Source organism: Scyliorhinus canicula, chromosome 20 (assembly GCF_902713615.1).
Source record: "Scyliorhinus canicula chromosome 20, sScyCan1.1, whole genome shotgun sequence".
Classification (NCBI taxonomy): Eukaryota; Metazoa; Chordata; class Chondrichthyes; order Carcharhiniformes; family Scyliorhinidae; genus Scyliorhinus; species Scyliorhinus canicula.
Window position 1 is genome coordinate 7,882,121 of NC_052165.1, and position 21,379 is coordinate 7,903,499.

The 21,379-nt window shown below is 46.6% G+C and overlaps 1 protein-coding gene across 5 annotated transcripts in view; it reads right to left on the reverse strand.

Annotated features, from left to right (window-relative positions):
- The window catches only part of dock4 (dedicator of cytokinesis 4), a 440,672-nt gene that overhangs the window by 138,448 nt on the left and 280,845 nt on the right, over positions 1–21,379 (reverse strand). For all 5 annotated transcript variants that reach the window (XM_038780165.1, XM_038780167.1, XM_038780164.1 and 2 more), the window contains exons 26-31: positions 16,559–16,657; positions 14,799–14,893; positions 7,143–7,218; positions 2,399–2,499; positions 2,180–2,238; positions 1,939–2,087 (exon numbers count right to left, since the gene is read on the reverse strand). In XM_038780165.1, the coding sequence (XP_038636093.1) occupies positions 1,939–2,087; positions 2,180–2,238; positions 2,399–2,499; positions 7,143–7,218; positions 14,799–14,893; positions 16,559–16,657 (579 nt within the window). The remainder of the gene's footprint in view (positions 1–1,938; positions 2,088–2,179; positions 2,239–2,398; positions 2,500–7,142; positions 7,219–14,798; positions 14,894–16,558; positions 16,658–21,379) is intronic.

The following is a 21,379-nucleotide window of genomic DNA, read 5'->3' on the forward strand; positions in this document are numbered from 1 at the left end:
ACTAATTGGATAGCTCTTACAAAAAAATCAACAGAGGCACGATAGGCATAGTGGCCTCCTTGATTCTATAATAAGGGAGGGAATTCTACAACTTGGTGTGTGGACAACTGAAGACTGGTTAAAATTGGTGTGTGGACAACTGAAGACATGATTGCCAATGGTCAGGTGAATTTGGGATGTACAAGAAAACCTGCCAAGGTAAAAGCCCAATTTATCTCCTATCTATTTTGCCCTGTCCACTGTTAAGGTAGAGGTCATGTCTGACCTCACCTTTCACAGGTTTTGCTATTTATTCCCCAATGGGAGACTCAGGTTGTGTTTGTGGCTGCTACAGGTGACATTGGGGCGATTTCCTGGTTGTTCTCACCAGTGGGATCTTCTGGTCCCACTGGCAACAACCCCCCCCCCATCGCCGATTCAATGCGAAAGCCCGTTGACAGCCGTGGGACCATAACACCCTTCTGCCGCCAACAGCGGCTCCTTCCACCACCGACAAACACGCCGTGGGAAACACAGAAAGGCCCCCCGATAGTCTTGAAGCATTATATAGCTTCTGTGACATGCGTATGGAGACGCTTCCTGAAGACAAATTTTTGATAGTGTCTCCTGCAAAGCTAATCAACAAACGCCAAGCCAGCAACGAAACAAACACACAACACCAAACATAGGATCCTGATTTAATTATTTCGTTCAACGTTCCCCTTGGTCCAGTTGGGAGGGCCTATTCCTGGCAGATCCGTTTTTCAAAAATAGTTGTTCATGTGTCGTGGGCAACATTGGCACGTTCAGAATTTATTACCCATCCCGAACTACCCTCAAGAAGATGATGGTGAGCCACCTTCTTGAACCGTTGCTGTCCACAGTTACAACCACAGTGCTATTGGTGAGGGAGTGAAATAAATCTGGCTGCTCATTCTTGGCTTTGATGTATTTGAGGTCGAAAAATGATCTGCTCGTTGCCTAGACGCCTCGGGCTGTTACACTCTGAGCTGAGCAGCTATATACTTAGATCATCCGCAACAACTTCCACAAATCATCCGCTAACATTTGTTGATGTAAACTGGAAATCACTTGCATCTTTCCCCTTCTGCTCCCAATTTCCAAACACCCTCTAAGCTCTGTGACTAACCCTCTGAAATCTATCCGCAACTGCTTTCCCGTTTTGCCTGGTCACTTCAAGAGATGAGTCATAAGCAGCACATTTTCCAATTGTATGGCCCGCACCATCCCTGGCATCCATTTGACGAAATGCTGCTGGTGTTTTGTGCTCAGTGGTGGTATCAGTCCAACACACTTAAAAATGAAAGAATCCACCTCACGTTACAAACAGCAAAAAATGCTTCATTATTGTCACAAGGGTGTTTCAGATAAAGATAGTGGGGCTCCATATTTAAAACAAAAAACAGACTCCAATATGATCTGTGTGTATTTCTGGTGATGGATTGTTCAAACAGCCACACAGATGTTGTATAGATTTGAACATCGAAAAATAATGAACTGCAATAAGTCGGTCTCTAAAGTAAAATACATAAACACGAACAGCCTTGGTGCCAGAGAATAAAAAACACCTCCTCCACCATCCTCCCCCTCTCTCAGTGTGAAAGCAGAAAGTACACCCAGAAACATTTCAAATTTTAACCCCCTAACAGCCAGCATGCTAGAAAATCGGAATTGTTATTGATTTTGAATCTGCAATAATAGGAATAAATATGTTGCAATACTGTTTTGATACAAATTTGAAGGTTATATTATTTTTACATTTTTAACTGAGATTTTAAAAATGTCACCCATTTTTTAAAAGGAAGTTTGGACGGTACAATGGATACAGCTTAATGTACCCACCCTCATACCGCGTTTATGGACAAGTTGGAACTTGGCCTCATTTCATAAATGTCGCAGTGACTTCATTTTCAGGGTGGTGAATTTGGAGAGCTCTACCTGTTTGAAGTTTCCAGTACGTCTCTGTTCCCAATCCATCATGTCATGAAAAATTGGGATCATCACATTCCGCAGGTCGGCCTGGGGTACAAGGGTAACTTCCAAAAACGGTCCAATAAGTCCAGGAATAAAGTGAAGCTTGTGCTCTCCTGCAATATGATCAATAATGATCACTTATTGTCTTCACACATTATAATGGATACTTATCCAATTCAGAAAACACAATGCTGCTGGCCTTTACCTAGATTTTGCCACATGCTGAAAATTTCACATCCCATCATCACCCTCATGTCTCCATATCTGTAATTTAATTTGAAAATCCAAGATTATGAACATGAAATCGACAAGTGGAACCCAAAATAATAGAAATAGTTCTTTCTGGTAACACGAGCATAATCAGGGGATTAAAATAAACATCTATAGCCTTTGTACATAAACAGCGACAGATAATTCAACTTACTTTTCTAGAACCTTTTTCCTTTTTGAAGGCGAAAACAACTCTAGCTGAAGGCAGGGCTGATTGATAAATATTACTGCCAAATAGAAGTATGAATCCCACACCTACGGAAGATGAATTCTTTAATTACATCCAGATTTAAAACACTTACAAAATATGAAGTGACAGTGGGATAGTTTTATGTCCATTTCGGTTGGTAACCAATGTGACAGCAGTGCAATATTTACATTTCCACATTTACATGCTGAACCTAAAGCCTTTCCATACATAATAATGCACAAAGATTCCTGGTCCAGACAAACCAATACCTTAAAAAGGTTGCATAGTCACCAAACTTACAAACGTACGGAAATAATTACACAGTTACTGGTGAAGCTCCACAGGAGGTCGTCATTCAGGCCATGGTGCCCATTCTGTTGCTTTGAAAGAGCGATTCAATTAGTCCCACTCCCCGGCAGGAATCAATAGGCTGCTTTAGAATGATAGGATCAATATACCATGAGGCAGTGGTGGGCAATCAACACCTCGGGGGCCACATGTGGCCCATCTGGGTCCTGAATGCGGGCATGAGACATTTTGCGGACCGTTGCTCACACGCAGGGTTGCTACATTCCATCTGCGTAGTTTTCTTTTCCCTTCTGAAGTGACACGCATATAAAGCAAGGGTAAGTGAAGTAAGGTGCGTGCTAATTGCCCACAATATTGACCGAGAGCCCTGCAGTCTCTCTGCCTCCAAAGTAGAAATATTTATTTTGCTTTTACCATTTGAAATTGATGATGGTCCTTTTAATACATAAACGAGTAAGAATGCTTTATTGCTCATAACGAAATATTTGCTGTGCATTAAATGTGTTTAATCTTACTCAGGGGGCCATGGTTAGTGAACAAGCCTGATTTCAATCTTGCAGGCTGCTGCGATGAAGGAGGGCCATTCATGCGGCCCACTCACTAGTCTAGGATGCCCATCACTGGCATGAGGTGAGCTGTGTATTATTGCGCTGCCAAGACATACCGCTATTTATGCTACCCTCTCTCTTTACAGTCTAATTATTGCAGGTAAATACAGCTCATGATCGGTCAGATTTCCCAATTCCTGAGTGAGGGACATTTGATGATTCAAAGGGGTTTGTAAACTTGCAGTTACTAGCTGAAGCTGCGTTGCCTCCACCATAATGGAATGCTTCATGAATGCATTGCTTGATGAATTCTTGTGACTTATAACAAGCAACTGACTTTCTAAAAATGTTTTTACATACATACTTCTGACACTTTGAATTGCAATGTCTGAAATATGACATACACTCTCAAGCTTTTAAACAGGAGATACATACCATCTGTGTACATTTGCGGACCACAGCATAGGCAGGGGTGAGAACTTTTGGATCTATGTGAATGAATGTAAATGGAGACAAGGGGACAAGCAGCTGCTCCAGTCCTCTTCAAAATATTGAGCAAATACGAATTGAACTTTTTTTGTTTTTAGTAGCTTTCAACACCACATGCTTTGAAAACAACATCGCTTGTACATGTTGGAATTAAAAATGAAGCATGTAAAAATTCTAATTCTTTGCAGTGTAATGAATTGGTACATGAACACATAAATTTGGATCCTACCTCACCAATCTCTAAGCGGTGAGCTCTGATTTAAACAGTAAATGAATTAAAATCACCTTTTGGTTAATTCTCAACACTGCAACAACTCAGTGATGAAGTCATCCTTAAATGTACTCCATGCGAATGTTGTTAACCAAGCCATCAGTGGATAACTGTTAATTTCAATAACTATCTGTCAATCAGTATTTTGGTAATGAGTTATTTTCCATACAAAGTTCAGCTGACAATTGTTTTCTGCTATTTTTGGTGCCAGGAACTCTGCCCCAAAGATCTATGTTCATCACAGATGTTACTGTCTATTGCAAGTTAAAAGTGCACTTGCACAATAACTGTGCATTCACCATATAACTGCAGTGTTGGTGCGATCGAAATACAGAATCAAGGCCTGGTGTGACATTAAAATGAAGCTGAGCTGGACTCCCCCAAGTTGAGTATTGGAAGTTTGTTGGAGGCAGGAAGAGTGGCGGCCAGGTCTGATATTTCCAGGTGCTGGCTCCTATGCCGGTATGGTGCTGCTTTCCCTCCTCTGGCCAGTTTTTAAGGAGGCAGGGTGAGGGCCACCCACCCACAAGCTTGTCAACATAATTTTAAAAGCCTATTAAAGCCACCAGGCATCCAGAGCCCTGCAGATGCCTGGGGGCAGCTCTGTGGCCGCGGACTGCAGGTGGCAGCGGACTGCAGGTGGCCGCGGACTGCAGGTGGCACACCCCCCCCACGTCACTATATATACATGGCCACAGCTGCAGGACACCCTGTGGAGAACTTGCCCCTATGGGTATTTCTTTTCCAGATCTTTGTCAAAAGTGCTGAGACAGCGCCTCCAATTTGAGGCACCTTCTTTTTCCCATATCTATACCTGCAGGCTGCAATGCTTTTTGTGCTGGAGGACATCCTATTCGCCTTCCAGGCTGCCTGTTGTCCTCGATTGGCTCATGAATGTGCCCTCTGGCCATAAATTGGCTTTTTGCTCCAAGATTGCTGTATGTTGTGCTGATACCATGCAGAGTTGGGACCCGGAGATTATCCCGGCATCTTAGTCCCAACCAAAACAAATATGTGACCCTGTGTGAGGGGTCTATTCAACTTCTGAACTTTAAGAGCTGATTTTTGTTTTATGGAAGCCAAACTACTTAGCACCGATGTTAGCTTTGTCATGTAAATCTACTTCGAAAGATTATTTCAAGCTTTCAGTGCATTACAGTCATGCTTCAGAGTCTGTACAAGTGGCATTTGGTAGTCTGGTTTCTGACCTTGTGATTAGATGCTTGCATTAAAATGACTGTGTGAAGTTTAATCACTTGAAAATGCTTTTGATGATGAAACAAAATTGATTTTGCTTCAATCTAATTTTTACAATGCAAGATTTATTTTCTAAATTTCTGTATCAAGGATTAGTACAACACATTAAAATGAAATGCACGGATGCTGTAGTGTATGGTTCTTCACAATGCACTGTGGATAAAATTTAATTATAAACACTTGAATAATTTGCAGTGTACTCAAAGATGTTAAGTTCAATAGTGACGTTGCAGAAAGAGTGTGAACTGTGCTATTCAGACAAGAGAGCGAAAGTAAGTGTACAATCGGATATTTAACCCGAGGGTCTTTTCTGTCAGTCCCCTTCATGGATCCCCTGCACCAGTTTTAGCTCTTAAGGCAGTTGGATGATGTGCATCCAGGCCTCTGCCACTTCACAGCAACGAGTGCAAGGGCAGACTGCAATGAATCATCACCAATCACTACCTGTGGGGAAATGACTCACATAATGGCACAGTTAAGATCAGTAACATTTTGAATTTATACCCGTGTCCTACCACTCCACTGAAGCGGCAATGTTTGTATCATCATGCCATGCTTAATTTATTTTCAATTTTTCATGTTCCATCAAGTGTGTAACAAGGTGTCCAATGATCCCCTGTCATCATCCTGATGCTCGGATGACTCCAGCAGTCTGCAGATGGTCATGGCAACTTTTGTGATGGTGTCACTGATCCTGCTTGCGTCTTTGGAGAGTTTGAGTGTGCCGATGAATATCCGTGGTTAAGATTTGTGCCCTGCATTGATGGCAGTGTTTGTGCAAATTTAGCAAAACAATTCAAAATATGGCAGCTGAACGGTACCGCAGCCCAATTGCTTTAACTTCAGTGAGTGGGTGATTCAAGGCTAGAGTAGTTCTGCGTTGGTTTCAATTAAATGCTGGAGCCAACATCCCAGATAAGAGCATGCATCATTAAGTGCACTGAAGCTAGTTACATAACCCCAACCCACAAGCCAAGCCCAAGTTTATATATCCCAGTCACTGCATGAATTGAAGTGTTTGCAACCAAATCCGTGGCATGGTCTGTTAATGTCTGCATACGTGTAGCAGTACGCTGAGAAACAAGACAAAAAGGATTAAGCAATAGGTTGGCATTATTTAATTAATCCCACTCCCCTCCACCACGCACAGAAAAGGCCATTCGTTTTTTGGCTTAATTGTTAAACTGCAATGAAGAACTCAGAAATAAAGGCCCCCCCCCCAACACTTACTGAGCAGTGGAGAGGAATGGATGTCCCGGTCATTGGGGTTATACTTGCAGAAATGCTGGGAATACGGAGGGCTCCTCAGATTTAATGTCGGGATCTCATTACAATTTTATTATTATTCCTCCCCATTTGAGCATTATTATTACTGATCTGCGCATGGGTGGGTTAATCATCGGACTCTAAAACTTGCCCCTGTTAAATTGAGGTTACCTTTCCCATTGTAACATTTCAATATCGCCCCCCCCCCCCCCCCCCCCACCCACCCCCAACCACACACCCCCAACCACACACACGCTCAGAACAGTGTCCTGGGAAGGGGTTAAAATTACCACATGATTTTTGTCAGCTGCCCCTGCAGCATTTCTTTAATTTACAGAATTTAAATTACCTCCACTGATAAAAACCGTCAAATCACAGGAGTGATATCAGTGAAAGAATCCCCTAAACAATACTAACATTATTAATTACTGCAAACCCTGCTCATTAGTCCCAGAAGACTAATCTGAGCGGAACAGAAACCACAATAATACTCATACATAAATGCAGACAGTAAACCAAAAAGCAGAGGGCCACAAAGTATTATCACCCAATATTAAAATCACCCTACCTTGAAGTCAAAGCTTTCATTTAGAAAATTCTTTCTAAGTGCATCAGAGAGATAGAGAATTGTAGTGATGATCACACTGAAACATGAGAAAAGCAAGAATCAGCTCCTGACATTGGGACCACTTATTACCAGCTTTAGGTAGAAATGCTGGTATTGAATTTAAAATATCAAAGAAAGTGAAGACATGTCCCGTTTCACACGGTCATCTGTGCTTACATCTGTTGCAACTTTTAGATATATATTGACCACTGTAAAATCATTCTTCTATATGTATCACTTGCAGTTTTCAGCAGAACAGCTTTTCTTTGAAACATATGCTGCTGAAGAGGTCACATTGGCAGGAATTTATTAAACTTCCCAAAATTGTATGGACCACTTGGCAACTCCCTTAAGGGGGGGGGGGGGGGGGGGGGGGGGGGGGAGAAGAGAGAAGAGGGGTGGCGGGGGGGGGTGAGGAAGGAGGGGGGGGCGGAGGAGGAGGCAGGCGCCTGTCCAATTCCCTTGGTGGCCTTTCCACTGCAAGCGCACCCACGCCTGATAATTATTAGCCATTGAAGGGCCACTTCATGCCTGACCTCAATTTTGAGACTGGGAGGAGTTTGGGGTCAGGCCATTCTACTCAGGCTTTAAGTGGGAAGAGAGGGGGGGTGGGGCATTTACCTGGTCCAGGACTTCAAGACCAAGAATCTGGGGGCCTGCTTATTGTCCCAGTCTTGCCCACTGCTGCCGCTAGGACTGGCCAGTGGGGGACGTATGCCCCGTCTCCAAGCTATTAACTCTCAATGGTGCCTGATATGTCTACAGAGCGGTCATGTTTGGCGGAGATGCATTGCCCTCCAGCCACCATCGCACCACCACCCTCCCCCAAACTCTTTGGGTGATGGGCAGGAAGCTCTGCCATCTTGAAAACCTTGTCCAATCTCTACTGTTGAGAAAGACCAAAGAGGCCTCCAATTTTATTGGAAAACCGGTTTACTCCAAAGTTTATCAGAAAAGATTAATAAGCAGCCTCTTCATCACTCTGATCCTCAATAGCAATTTCCTAAGTTGGTAATGAGTAGAGGCGCATTAGCTTCAAAGACAAATCAAGATAGTTTTCGAGAATGATAGTTTGTATGTCTTTAATGTTTGCACTGACCTAGTTTAAAACCCTGGGGTGGAAACCATCTGTTCCAGATGATTTGTCACTCATATGATGTGATTCAACGGAAAAATTTTGAAGTTAATTTGTTGCTGGTTTTTCAGGGAGTTTCCCGCCAGCTCTACCTGCGAGATCCCCATCGCTATTCAATGACACTTAGTCACTTTTTTGGGCCCTGGGGAGTTTCTCACTGGTTTAGCCCACACTTCAGCACTGGGGAGCTGATCTCCGAGATCGGGCCGCCATTTTGAAAGGCTACCCCGATCTCAAAGTGAACTTGTGGGACCCCACACCCCTCACACATGGGAAGTGACCCCCCCCCCCAACATACATGGGCACTACCACAGAACCCCCCTCCTGTGAGAACACCGCTATAGGGTCCATGGGGAAACCCCTCACCTCCTCACTGCACCCACCCCCTTCCAGACCTCCACCATCACCCCCCCCCCCCGCCACCCCCAAAACCTCCCAGATGCCCCTTCTTAGCTGCCCTATACCCACCACCCGTCAAAATCCTTTCCACCTCCTTTCATGGGCATGGCCTCCCTCTGGCCCTGACCTTTGGCAGTGCTACCCTGGCACCCAGACACCATTGCACTGCCACCCAGATAGTGCTCCAGCCAGCTTGGTAGTGCCAGGGTGGCAGCTGGGCAATGCCAAGGTGCCCATGTTCCAGGGGGTGCCAAGGGGCCACCCAACACTGTGAATGACCACCCAGGGGTCTCCAATGACCCGGGTGACCCCCCCCCCCCTCCCAGGTGCCGTCCCGCTTAGTCCATGTTCTTGTGGCCCAGCACTGATCGGCGCCCAGCTGCAGCCTCCCTGGGGAGGCCGATGAATTGAGGGAGGCCAATAGATCGCCTGTAGGTAGGCCTTAAGTAGGTTTACTTTAGCAAGCGCCGTTTGGTCCTGCCCCTTTTGAGCTGAGTTCTGATTCTGTCGTCTCGCTGGAATTGGTTGCATCCCTGGAGCCTTCCAGAAGGCCCATGTCATTTTGGTCAGTCCCTGATTCAATAGAAAGTCTTTTTGTATTTTTGGCATGCTGATCTCATTTCCTACCGCAAATACGGATACAAAATAATTATTCAGTATGCCCGTCATTACCTTAATATCACTTATCAGTTTCAAAGGCTCGACACGGCTCCTGACTGCCTTCTTTTTCCTGATATGATTGTAAAGATTTTAAAAGTCTAATTTCTACATTTATACAAATGGCCACTTCAGAGCTCCAAGCAAGGGGCTTCCATAATTGAAACTCCTTTTATATTTTTAAACTCTACCTTGTTCTATCACACTCTTAATATTGAAGCGACTTTCATGCTTAAATCATGAAGGTTACTCCTCCCCTCCCACCATTATTCCCTATTTTCCCTGTAGATTGTATAGCCTGGTATAATTAGTGACCAGTGCTCAGTGCCTAGTGAGCACAGGCTGAAGGTTAATGGCCCCTGGATGATAGGAATGGAGGCAGGGAGATTAATAAAAGACCATGGAGCCAGGACTATGCATCCCCATCACTGTCCTGCCACTGAGGAAGTTTCCCAGTGGGAGACTGGACTGCAGATTAGCTGCACGTTCCACAAAAGGTGGGCAGGCAGTTTGCATAATTAAGTCTCCAATTACCAGCTATTTTAGGGATCGCCAGCATTTTGCTGACAGCCAGGCAGCCGCCTGACACACAGGGAGACCATCAGTTTCATTGATGTGACCTCCCTGTGGTGGCCCAGGAGGCCATTGGATGCAGAGGCTCTGTTGACCAAAGCAAGGAACAGTCCACCTCCCCAACAATCTCCCTAGCAGCATTTACCCTCATTAATGTGGGGCTTGTTGCCCTCGGCCTTCAAAACGTTAATTAGTCAGAGGATACCTTTGGGGTCCCAAAGCCCACTGTAAAATTCAGCCCCGTGACTCAATAATGGTTACGGTGACGTGCCATTCCAGTTTAAATCACGGCTACAGTTCATTTAATTTGTTCTTTATGTTCAGTGCGTTTTTATGAAGGACATTTATTGGGACCATGCACTGTCAGAAACAAAGTATAACTTAAATATAAATAAAAATCAAATTCTCTGTTCAACGCGGTGAACAGGGTTTCAGTTTCATTGAGTTTGTTTTGTGAGCTTGCTGCTGGGAAGTCTGGAGGGTCTCCTAGCAAAACGAAAATCAGGTTTTCCGGATTTATTTGTACACCTGTATTTTAAGTGAGGTTTTACAAGTTGGTAGTTCGTGATTTGGGGAAAAACAAAATAGAAAAACTACTGTTAATCACAATAATAATAATTTTTTCTCCCCTTTTTTTTAATGTGAATGGAGAAAAATTGTTTTTTTTTCCCAAAAAAAAGAATAATTCAGATTGGTGACAGACAGGAGGGTGGGAGGGGAGAGAAGAGAAATAAAGGAAAAATAATAAGCCGTTAAAGGATGCGAAAGAGCAGCGACGAAAAAAGGAGGAAACACGGGTTCGCCGCTGAATAAGAGGACCAGCAAAAGTGCTGACAGGATGGCGGAAGCCAAACCGCAAGGTGGTGGCGCACTACTTAGGGTGGACAAGATGACTGAGGTGATGGTGGTGGAGCTGGAAAAGTAGTTCGCGAGGCACATGGAGGCCTTGAGGAAGGAGATGGTGGTCGTATTGAAGTCATTGGTGGAGGAGGCAATCGGCCCGGTGAGGGTGGCGGTGGCAAAGGCATCGGCCAATGTGAGAGAGCAGGACGAGAAGATGAAGGAAGTGGAGGAGGCTGTGTCACGACACAGAGGGTTCTTGGGAGGGGGGAGGGAAAGAGGTTTGATGTTAACAATGGACAGGGGCGGGTCAGGCTTACGGGGCAGGGCCCGGTGGTATGATGATGGTGGATAAGAAAGGTGAGGGGGGTGAGAGACCCTCAATAAGGATAGTCACGTGGAATGTGATAGGGCTAGGAAGTCCGGTCAAGGGTGCTTGCCAATGTGGCAATGCTGCAGGAGACTCACTTGAGGGTGAAGGACCAGGTGAGACTTAAAAAGGGCTGGGTTAGCCAAGTGTTTCACTCTGGATTTGATGGAAGGGCTCGAGAGGTTGCGGTGTTGGTCAGCAAAAGGATACGCTTCCAGATGGAGAAGGTGGCGGCAGATCAGGGGGGTAGATTTAGGACTGAGTTTAGGAGGAACTTCTTCACCCAAAGGGTTGTGAATCTATGGAATTCCTTGCCCAGTGAAGCAGTTGAGGCTCCTTCATTACATGTTTTTAAGGTAAAGGTAGATAGTATTTTGAAGAATAAAAGGATTAAGGGTTATGGTGTTCGGGCCGGAAAGTGGAGCTGAGTCCACAAAAGATCAGCCATGATCTCATTGAATGGCGGAGCAGGCTCAAGGGGCCAGATGGCCTACTCCTGCTCCTAGTTCTTATGTTCTTATGTTGGGTTATGGGTATAGGGTGGAGGTGTTGACCTTGGGTAGGGTGCTCTTTCCAAGAGCTGGTGCAGACTCGATGGGCCGAATGGCCTCCTTCTGCACTGTAAATTCTATGATAATCTATGATTTGTGCAGCACGGTAGCATTGTGGATAGCACAAATGCTTCACAGCTCCAGGGTCCCAGGTCCGATTCCGGCTTGGGTCACTGTCTGTGCGGAGCCTGCACATCCTCCTCGTGTGTGCGTGGGTTTCCTCCGGGTGCTCCGGTTTCCTCCCACAGTCCAAAGATGTGCAGGTTAGGTGGATTGGCCATGATAAATTGCCCATAGTGTCCAAAACTGCCCTTAGTGTTGGGTGGGGTTACTGGGTTATGGGGATAGGGTGGAGGTGTTGACCTTGGGTAGGGTGTTCTTTCCAAGAGCCGGTGCAGACTCGATGGGCCGAATAGCCTCCTTCTGCACTGTAAATTCTATGATAATCTATGGTGTTCTTATACAAGGGTGGAGAATATATAGGGCCGGGTTTTTCAGAAGGCAGGGTTTCCCACCCAGCCACTTGAACAGTCAGTGCAGAATCCATTCATGATGGTCACATCATCCATGCAGCCATTTAAAGACCCAAACAGTGTTAAGGGTTATGGTGTTCGGGCCGGAAAGTGGAGCTGAGTCCACAAAAGATCAGCCATGATCTCATTGAATGGCGGAGCAGGCTCGAGGGGCCAGATGGCCTACTCCTGCTCCTAGTTCTTATATGTGATTGTGACAGGGGCGCTGGAGGGGGATTAGTGGCGTTGTTAAGTGTATACGGTCCCAATTGGGACGATGTGAGATTCGTGAAGAAGGTGTTTGGGGCCATTCCCGACTTGGCCACGCACGAGCTGATTGGGGGGGGGGGACTGGAACTTGGTGCAGGAGCCAAGGTTGGACAGATCACGGCCGCGCTCGCTGGTCCCATCAGGGGGGGGGGCGAAGGCGTTGGCTGGGCTAATGATGGAAATGGGAGCGGTGGACTCTTGGAGGTTTCTGCACCCGGTCAGGTAGGTGGTTTAAACCACGCCGGCGGGGAGGCCTGTCAGCGGCGGGACTTCAGCCCATTGCGGGCCGGAGAACCGCCGCGGGGGGGCCCGCCGGCCGGCGTGGCTCGATTCCCGCCCCTGCCGAATCTCGGGGGGGCAGAGAATTCGGGACACGGGGGGGGGGGGGATTGATGCCGGCCCCGGGCAATTCTCCCATAAGAATTCCACCCATGAGAATTGATTACAAAGTCAGCCAGCATGGGGCCCAGGAAGAAAACTTGAGTGGTTAACAGGGGTCTTTGTCCATGGGTTAATGAAAGCAAATCTGGAGAGAAGGACGGTGACTGTTGTCCTGCCATCAAAGTCCCAGGGAGTGGCGATGGAAGTGGGATGAAAAAGAGCCTACAATGGACGTACTGGGTGGGAAGGTCAGAGTACTGGAGTTAAGATTGCTGTGGATATGGGGACAACGAACTTGAGCTTCCACACCCCCCTGCCACATGTTTTGTGGTGTCGGAGGATACTGTTGGCCGGTGGCAGGATCTTCTGGCCCAGCCGTTATCAACGGGGTTTCCCATTGTATAGAACCAATTGGAAGGTCCCATTGGTGAAATGGCTGGAAAATTCTGGCCAATATCAGGAGTCTCAGAGGACTGTTTCGAGAATCAGAAGGTAAATGTGTACATGCTCAAGGGTGATTTAAACCTGGGGAATTGGCAGGGTAGAAGGCAAGGGGAACTGATGGACTGAGGCAGTGGTCAGGAAGTAAAATATCAGAATGGGAAGAACTAAAAGGTGACACAACTGAGTGATCAGCAGTTTACGACACAAGTGATCTCACCAATTGACATAATGTTTTTAAAAAGTTAAAAGAGCATTAATGTATAGATTTTCTATATTTGTCTCTCTCATCTTGCAAATTAACACTTTGTAAAGTTTATAGAGTGCACAACAAAACCTACACCTCATTTATCTCTTTCTCACTCTAATACAACTTTTCTTAAAAATATAGTATAAATATTACTTCAAACCATTTAGTATTTGTCCAATTGTTTTCAAACACCATGGCACAGTACAGTGGTTAGCACTGCTGCTTCACAGGGCCACGGACCTGGGTTAGATTCCAAATTCGGGTGACTATCTGTGTGGAGTTTGCACATTCTTCCGGTGTCTGCGTGGGTTTCCTCCGGCTGCTCTGGTTTCCTCCCACAGTCCAAAGATGTGCAGGTTAGGTGAATTGGCCATGATAAATTGCTGCTTAGTGTCCAAAGGTTAGATGGGGTTATGGGGAAAGGACGGGGAGTTGGGCTTAGGTAGGGTGCTCTTTCAGAGGGCTGGTGTCGAGACGATGGGCTAATTGGCCTCCTTCTGCACTGTAAGGATTCTATGAAAATTATTCACAGAAACTTTGAGAGAAGTTATAGAAACCAAAGAGACATATTTCATCAGTACTGTCCACCCTCACTAGCAGGGTAACAAACTGGCAAAGCAGATTATCCAACTTCTTTAGAACCCACTTGATTTTCCAATTTATTGTCTGGGTGACGAAATTAAAACTGTGTAGATGTCTTCAACATCTAAAAAGCCTATCACAACCCCACTCTTAGTAGTAACAGATACTGCAGGTACCGATGATGCGTGTTCACTGAAATGGCCCAGATAGTGAAATTTTACATAGCATTATATATGCATATCTGCACTGGGGACTCTCTCTTCATTTCTAGCTGGTGAAGCTTGTTCACGAAAGTATTAAACTGAACAAACAGAATTCTGCATCATTGAATAGGAAGAGCTTATGAAGCAGCTTGCATCGCAAAAATGATCTAACTTCAGTATATTTTCTATCTGTCTGCCTCATCACGGACATCTCCTCTCGATGTTGAAACTGCATTATGCAATTCGGAAACAAATTCAAATATTAAAATCCAGAACTTAAGGTAACAAATCCAAATTATTCCAGATTGGTTCATTGCTTCTTTGTTTCACTTAGCTGCAAGGTCTGTATAACGTTTGTTGCAAAGTCAGTGTTGCTGAGTTAACATCCTTCCATCGTTAAAAGGCACTGCCACAATATTTGATATACCTTAAACTAAGGAGATACCATCTTACTTGTTGGTAACCAGACGCATTATCGTCCAGTCTTTTGGAAACATCTCTGGTCTTATAAGAATCTTAAATACAGTAAAGATCTGCAGCAGAAAATCCTGAAAGAAGATGTAAAATGTGCACGTTAATTTTATAGAAAACCTCAGCACGCAGAGCTAGTCATTAGGCAATAGGATTCTCCGACATGAATAGGTAGTGGGTGGTCAGGGATGGAAAAACCAATCCTTTCACCACAAACATCAAGGAGAATCAAGTATTAACTTTTTTTATGACGCCACATTTTTGTGAAGTGTAACAAAGTGAGCTGGGAATTTCAATGAGCTATTTTATCTATAATATATGCATAATGCATAAATCACTAGGATTGAATCCCCTTCAATTTTACCTCCCACCCCCAGATGTTGGTCAGAAACAGGTCCTTAAAGATGGCGGTGAACTGCCTCCCCTTGGAGTGGAACCCTTCTTCAGATCCCCTGATGAGAAATTTAATTTTTCTAGTGTCCGGAATTCCGCCAAGTCTACCAGACATTCAAAGGCCCGAGGCGGCACTGCCAATCTCCACCCAGGTAGGAGTCGATGCCGGACTATCAGGCAGGCAAAGGCCAAGACTTCGGGCCCCCCTCCCCTCCCGCCAGTCCGATATCCAGAAGATCGCCACTAATGGGCATGGTTCCACCTTGATCCCGGACATGGCTTCAAAGAACATGGTCCAGAATCCAACCAGTTTTGGGCAGGACCAGAACGTGGGGACGTGGTTGGCCGGGCCCCGCTGGTATTGCCCAAAGCTGTCTTCCACCCCCAGGAAGAACCCGCTCAAGCATGTTCTGGTCAAAAATGCCCTGTGGACCACCTTCAGTTACATCAGGCCCAGCCTTGCGCAACAAGGTGGTGGTGTTCGCTCTGTTTAAGATCTTGCTCGAGTCCTCCCCCGGCACAATGCCTGGTTCCTCTTCCCATAAGACTATAAGAGATAGGAGCAAAATTAGGCCACTCGGCCCATCGAGTCTGCTCCGCCATTCAATCATGACTGATTTTTCTCATCCCCATTCTCCTGCCTTCTCCCCATAACCCCTGATCCCCTTATGGATCAAAAACTGCAATGAGCTGCTCTGTGCATGATTTTGCTGGATTAGGAATCAAGAGAAGAACAATATATCTAGAGTGTTTCTTCTACAGTATTGGCACCTTTCTTTCTTTCTTTCCCCCCCCCATTTCCTTCCCTCTCATCTCTCTCTCATTCTTTATTTTTTTAAATAGAATTTGCAGTGCAGAAGGAGGCTATTCAGCCCATCGAGTCTGCACCAGCCCTTGGACAACGCACTCTACTTCAGCCCATACATCCACCCTATCCCCGTAACCCAGTAACCCCACCTAATCTCTTTTTTTGGACACTTAAGGACAATTTAGAACTGTTGCGCCCTCTCACTGCATGAGCTCTCCCGCTCACTCCCTGGGCTCTCGTTCCGTCTGCTCTCCTCACGCTCTCCGCCATTGAACCTCTCCCCTTATGCTCTGTGATCTCCCTCTCTCTGCGCTGTTCCCCTTTCTCATGTTCGTTTGCTGATTTCCTGATTTTTATTCCAAACATATTACATCAGGGGAAAATTCAGAAGTGATGCAGTTTTTGATTCCAGGTGGTTTCTGAAAATTACTACAAGCTAGACAGGTGGAAGCTGGTCCTTTCAAACATCTATTCATATGCCATTTAGTGCTCTGCTAATTGGCAGATTAATGGATTGTGCACATAAGTGCAAATGACTCACCCTGAGATCATCTTTGCTGGTGAAGCTCACCAGAAGTTGTTGATAATGTTTATCTGTCATTTGCCTGAGCAGAGCAAGAAGGCACGCCACAAACTCACCCTGTCAAAAACAAATCAAAAATAAGCTACCATTTTCACAGGGATTGACAGAGGGAATGGCAATGTCAGCGTTGAGGCTTTTTAACTGCGCGCAATTTGGTGGAAGCATACTTAAAATAAACAAATCATGGACGGATTTTCATCATAACAGAGTTCAGTAACATGACATAACACTGCAGTGTGGCTACACTAGGTCCGAGCAGGTAAACAGAAAATATAAGACTCCAAGAAATGTATATTCCTTCACAATGGCAAATTTAAAATATCCTCCAAAAAATATTTTGTAGCACCTTACAGCACAGCAGGCAGCCATCATTCCCGTGTCGACCCTGTGAAAGAGCTATCTTATTAATTCCACTCTTTTTCCCTTTCCCGATAGCCCAGCAAATGTTTCCTTTTCATGGAGTAACATACGGCCGCTGTCCAAGTTTGCGAAGAATTGTTAATTAGCTGAAGTTCCAGAGAGCGGGCTGTGCATGCCTGTCAGCCATGCTCCTAGCATGAGCGAGGAACAGACAGTCACAATTAAAGTCAACAAAGTGGGGGCAGCACAGTGGTTAGCACTGGGACTACTAAAGGCTAGAGGGGTCGCGATCCTGATCAATAAGCGGGTGGTGTTTGAGGCGGGTAGGATAGTCTCGGATGTGGGAGGTCCGTATATTATGGTCAGTGGGAAACTGGAGAGGGTGGAGGTGCTATTAGTAAATGTGTATGCGCCTACTTGGGATGATCTTGGACCGGTCAAGCTCGAAAACGGGCAGGGTGCCAGCGATGGCAAAATAAAAGGTTTCATTGCGGGGGGGGATCCATAGAGATTTGGGCAGCCGAGGGTGAAGGAGTTCTCCTTCTACTCACACGTGCATCAAGTGTACTCCCGGACTGATTTCTTTATTCTGAGCAGGGCCTTACTGGCAGGGGTGGTGGGCACGGGGTACTCGGCGATCACAATCTCAGACCATGCTCCGCACTGGGTTGACCTGCAGGTTAGTAAAGACAGTAACCAGCGCCCGCACTGGAGGTTAGATGTGGGACTTTTCACTGACAAAGGGGTGTGCGAGCAGCTGAGGAGATGTATTCAGAACTACCTTCAGGCCAACGACACGGGAGAAATGTCAGCAGCGATGGTCTGGGAAGCACTGAAGGCAGTGGACAGAGGGGAGCTGATCTTCGATACGGGCCCATAGGGAGGAGGTGAACGGAGCAGAGACGGACCAACTGGTAAAGGAGATACTGCAGATCGATAGGAGGTATGCGGAGACCCCAGAGGCAGGGCTTTTAAGGAAACGGCGGAGGCTACAGATGGAGTTCGGCTTGTTAACCACAGGGAGGGCGGTGGAGCAGCTGAGAAAGGTGAGGGGGGGTGATCTATTAGCAGGGAGAGAAGGCCAGCAGAATGCTTGCACAGCAGCTTAGAAAGAGGGAGGCAGCCAGGGAGATAGGGAAAGTAAATGACGGAGATGGGAACATGGTTGGAGATTCAGAGGGATGAATAAGGCGTTTAGGGATTTCTACAGTAGGCTGTACAGGTTGGAAACCCCTACGGGGCCTGAGGGGATGAGGCATTTCTTTGAAGGGCTGAATTTCCCAAAGGTGGACAGGGAGCTGGTAGAAGGGCTGGGGGCCCCGATCGGGTTGGAAGAGATAGTGGAGGGTCTGAAGGCCATGCAGGCGGGTAAAGCCCCAGGGCCGGACAGGTACCCACTGGGGTTTTATAAAACATTCTCTGGAATATTGGGGGCCGGTGTTGATGAGGACGCTCAATGAGGCAAGGGAAAGAGGGGTGTTGCCCCCGACGATGTCACAGGCCACAATTTCGCTAATTCTGAAGCGGGACAAGAACCCGGAGCTGTGTGGGTCCTACAGGCCAATATCCCTGTTGAATGTGGACGCCAAACTGCTGGCCAAAATTTTGTCCTCCAGGATTGAGGATTGTGTTCTGGACATTATTGGGGAGGTCCAGACGGGGTTTGTTAAGGGTAGGCAGTTGGTGGCAAATGTAAGAAGGTTGTTAAATGTGATCGTGATGCCCCCGGAAGGTGGGGAGGTGGAGGTAGTGATCGCAATGGATGCAGAAAAGGGTAGAATGGGACTATCTGTGGGAGGTATTGGGACGGTTCGGATTTGGGTGGGGCTTTATTGACTGGGTCAGGTTGCTGTGTCAAACTCCTGTGGGAAGCAAACAGACGAATAGAACAACATCAGACTACTTTAGACTACACCGGGGGATGAGACAGGGATGCCCACTCTCCCCACTGTTGTTCGTGCTCGCTATAGAGCCATTGGCAATTGCTCGGAGAGCCTCAAGGGGCTGTTCCGGAGGGGGCGGAGCACAGAGTCTCGCTCTATGCAGACGACCTGCTTCTGTATGTATCGGACCCAATAGAGGGATGGAAGAAATCATGAGGATTCTCAGGGTGTAAGCTAAATATGGGGAAAAGTGAGAATTTTGCGATCCAAGTGAGGGGACAGGAGAGGCGATTGGGGGAGTTGCCGTTTAGGTTAGTAGGAGGAAGCTTTAGGTACCAGGCATTCAAGTGACACGGGAATGGGACCGGCTGCATAAATTAAATCTGGCCTGACTAGACGACCAAATGAAGGACGATTTTCGGAGATGGGACGCGCTTCCGTTGACATGGCTGGGATGGTGAAGATGATGAAGCTGACGGTCCTCCCGAGATTCCTGTTTGTATTTCAGTGTCTCCCCGTCTTTATTCCGCGGTCCTTTTTTGGACGGGTCAACAAAATGATCACTGGCTTCATTTGGGCGGGCAAGACCCCGCGGGTAAGGAAGGTAATGCTTGAGCGGAGTCGGGGAGTGGGCGGGCTGGCGCTGCCAAATTTTAGTAACTATTACTGGGCAGAAAATATAGCCATGATAACCGGGCTGCCCCGGGAAGTATGGATGGGGGTTCCGGATATGGCGGAGAGCAGGGATTGAGAGGATGGGGGATATGTTTATAGAGGGGAACTTTCCCAGTATGAGGGTGCTGGAGGAAAAGATTGGGTTGGTGAGGGGAAACAAATTCAGGTATCTGCAGGTGCGGGACTTCCTACGTAAACAGGTGTCAACCTTCCCGCTCCTACCGCTAAGGGGGATTCAGGACAGGGTAGTTTCCAGAGGGTGGGTAGGGGAAGGGAGCGTCTCTGACATTTACAAGGACCTTATGGGGTCAGAGGAGACGCAGACCGAGGAGCTGAAGCGCAAGTGGGAGGAGGAGCTGGGAGGAGAGATAGAGGATGGTCTATGGACGGACGCGTTGAGTAGAATCAATGTGTCCGCAACATGTGCCAGACCCAGCCTGATACAATTCAAGGTCATTCATCGTGCTCACATGACAGTAGCCCAGATGAGCAGATTCTTTGGGGTGGAAGACAGGTGCGCAAAATGTGCGGGAGGACCAGCGAACCATGTTCACATGTTCTGGACATGTCCGAAGCTGAGGGGATTTTGGCAGGAGTTTGCAAATGTCATGTCCACGGTGTTAAAAGCAAGGGTGGCGCTGAGTCCAGAGGTGGCGATTTTCAGGGTGTCGGAAGACCCGGGAATCCAGGAGGAGAAAGAGGCAGACGTTCTAGCCCTGGTAGCCCGCAGACGGATACTATTAGCTTGGAGGGACTCAAAGCCCCCGAAGTCGGAGACCTGGCTACCATGGCTAGCTTTCTCTGTTTGGAGAAAATCAAGTTTGCCTTGAGAGGGTCACTGTTAGGGTTCACCTGGAGGCGGGAACCGTTCGTAGGCTTCTTCGCGGAAAATCAATCGTCAGCAGAGTTGGGGGGGGGGGTTGTTTAGCTTAGAGTAGGGGGTTAATAATAGGTGGGACCTGTTAGGAAGGGAGACAGCTTTTGCACTATGTTTATAGTTTCATGTACATTGTTTATTTTGTTGTTGTTACAATCCAAAAAATACTTCAATAGATCATCGAATTTACAGTGCTGAAGGAGGCCGTTCGGCCCATCGAGCCTGCACCGGCTCTTGGAAAGAGCACCCCACCCAAGGTCCACTCCTCCACCCTATCCCCATAGCCCAGTAACCCCACCCAAAACCAAGGACAATTTTGGACACTAAGGGCAATTTATCATGGCCAATCCACCTAACCTGCACATGTTTGGACTGTGGGAGGAAACCGGAGCACCCGGAGGAAACCCGCGCAGACACGGGGAGAACGTGCAGACTCCGAACAGACAGTGACCCAAGCCGGGAATCAAACCTGGGACCCTGGAGCTGTGAAGCAATTGTGCTAACCACAATGCTACCGTGCTGCCCACTAAAATGTTTATTAAAAAAAAGGGAGCAGTGTGCTCCATTTTCTGCTTGTTTTTACAAAGGACTACCAGTTTTACTTGGAGTTGAAGTGGAAATAGAAGTCAAATTTTAGAGATCTCACTTTACAATTGCACATGCATCACAAAGTAAACTTGTTTGGTCTGAAGATACGAATATCAATTTTCTGAAGTCAGCACAATCCTTGAAGTATGTTTTCACACAGGTCTTGGTCACGAAGTACTGGGCCTACATCGAGAATCTGTGTGCGAGCCTCCATGCTGAGTCAGAGCAGGCTATTATTGATACAGATATGAAAACTCTCTAATGAAATGTGCAAGTCAGTGGCTCATCCCATGCTGAACAGAGACTTGTCTCTCTCCATGCATATCACGAGACAATGAAGGATGTCAGTTCGGCGATCTATAATTACCATTACAGCCTCCTTACGTCTGTGTCTGT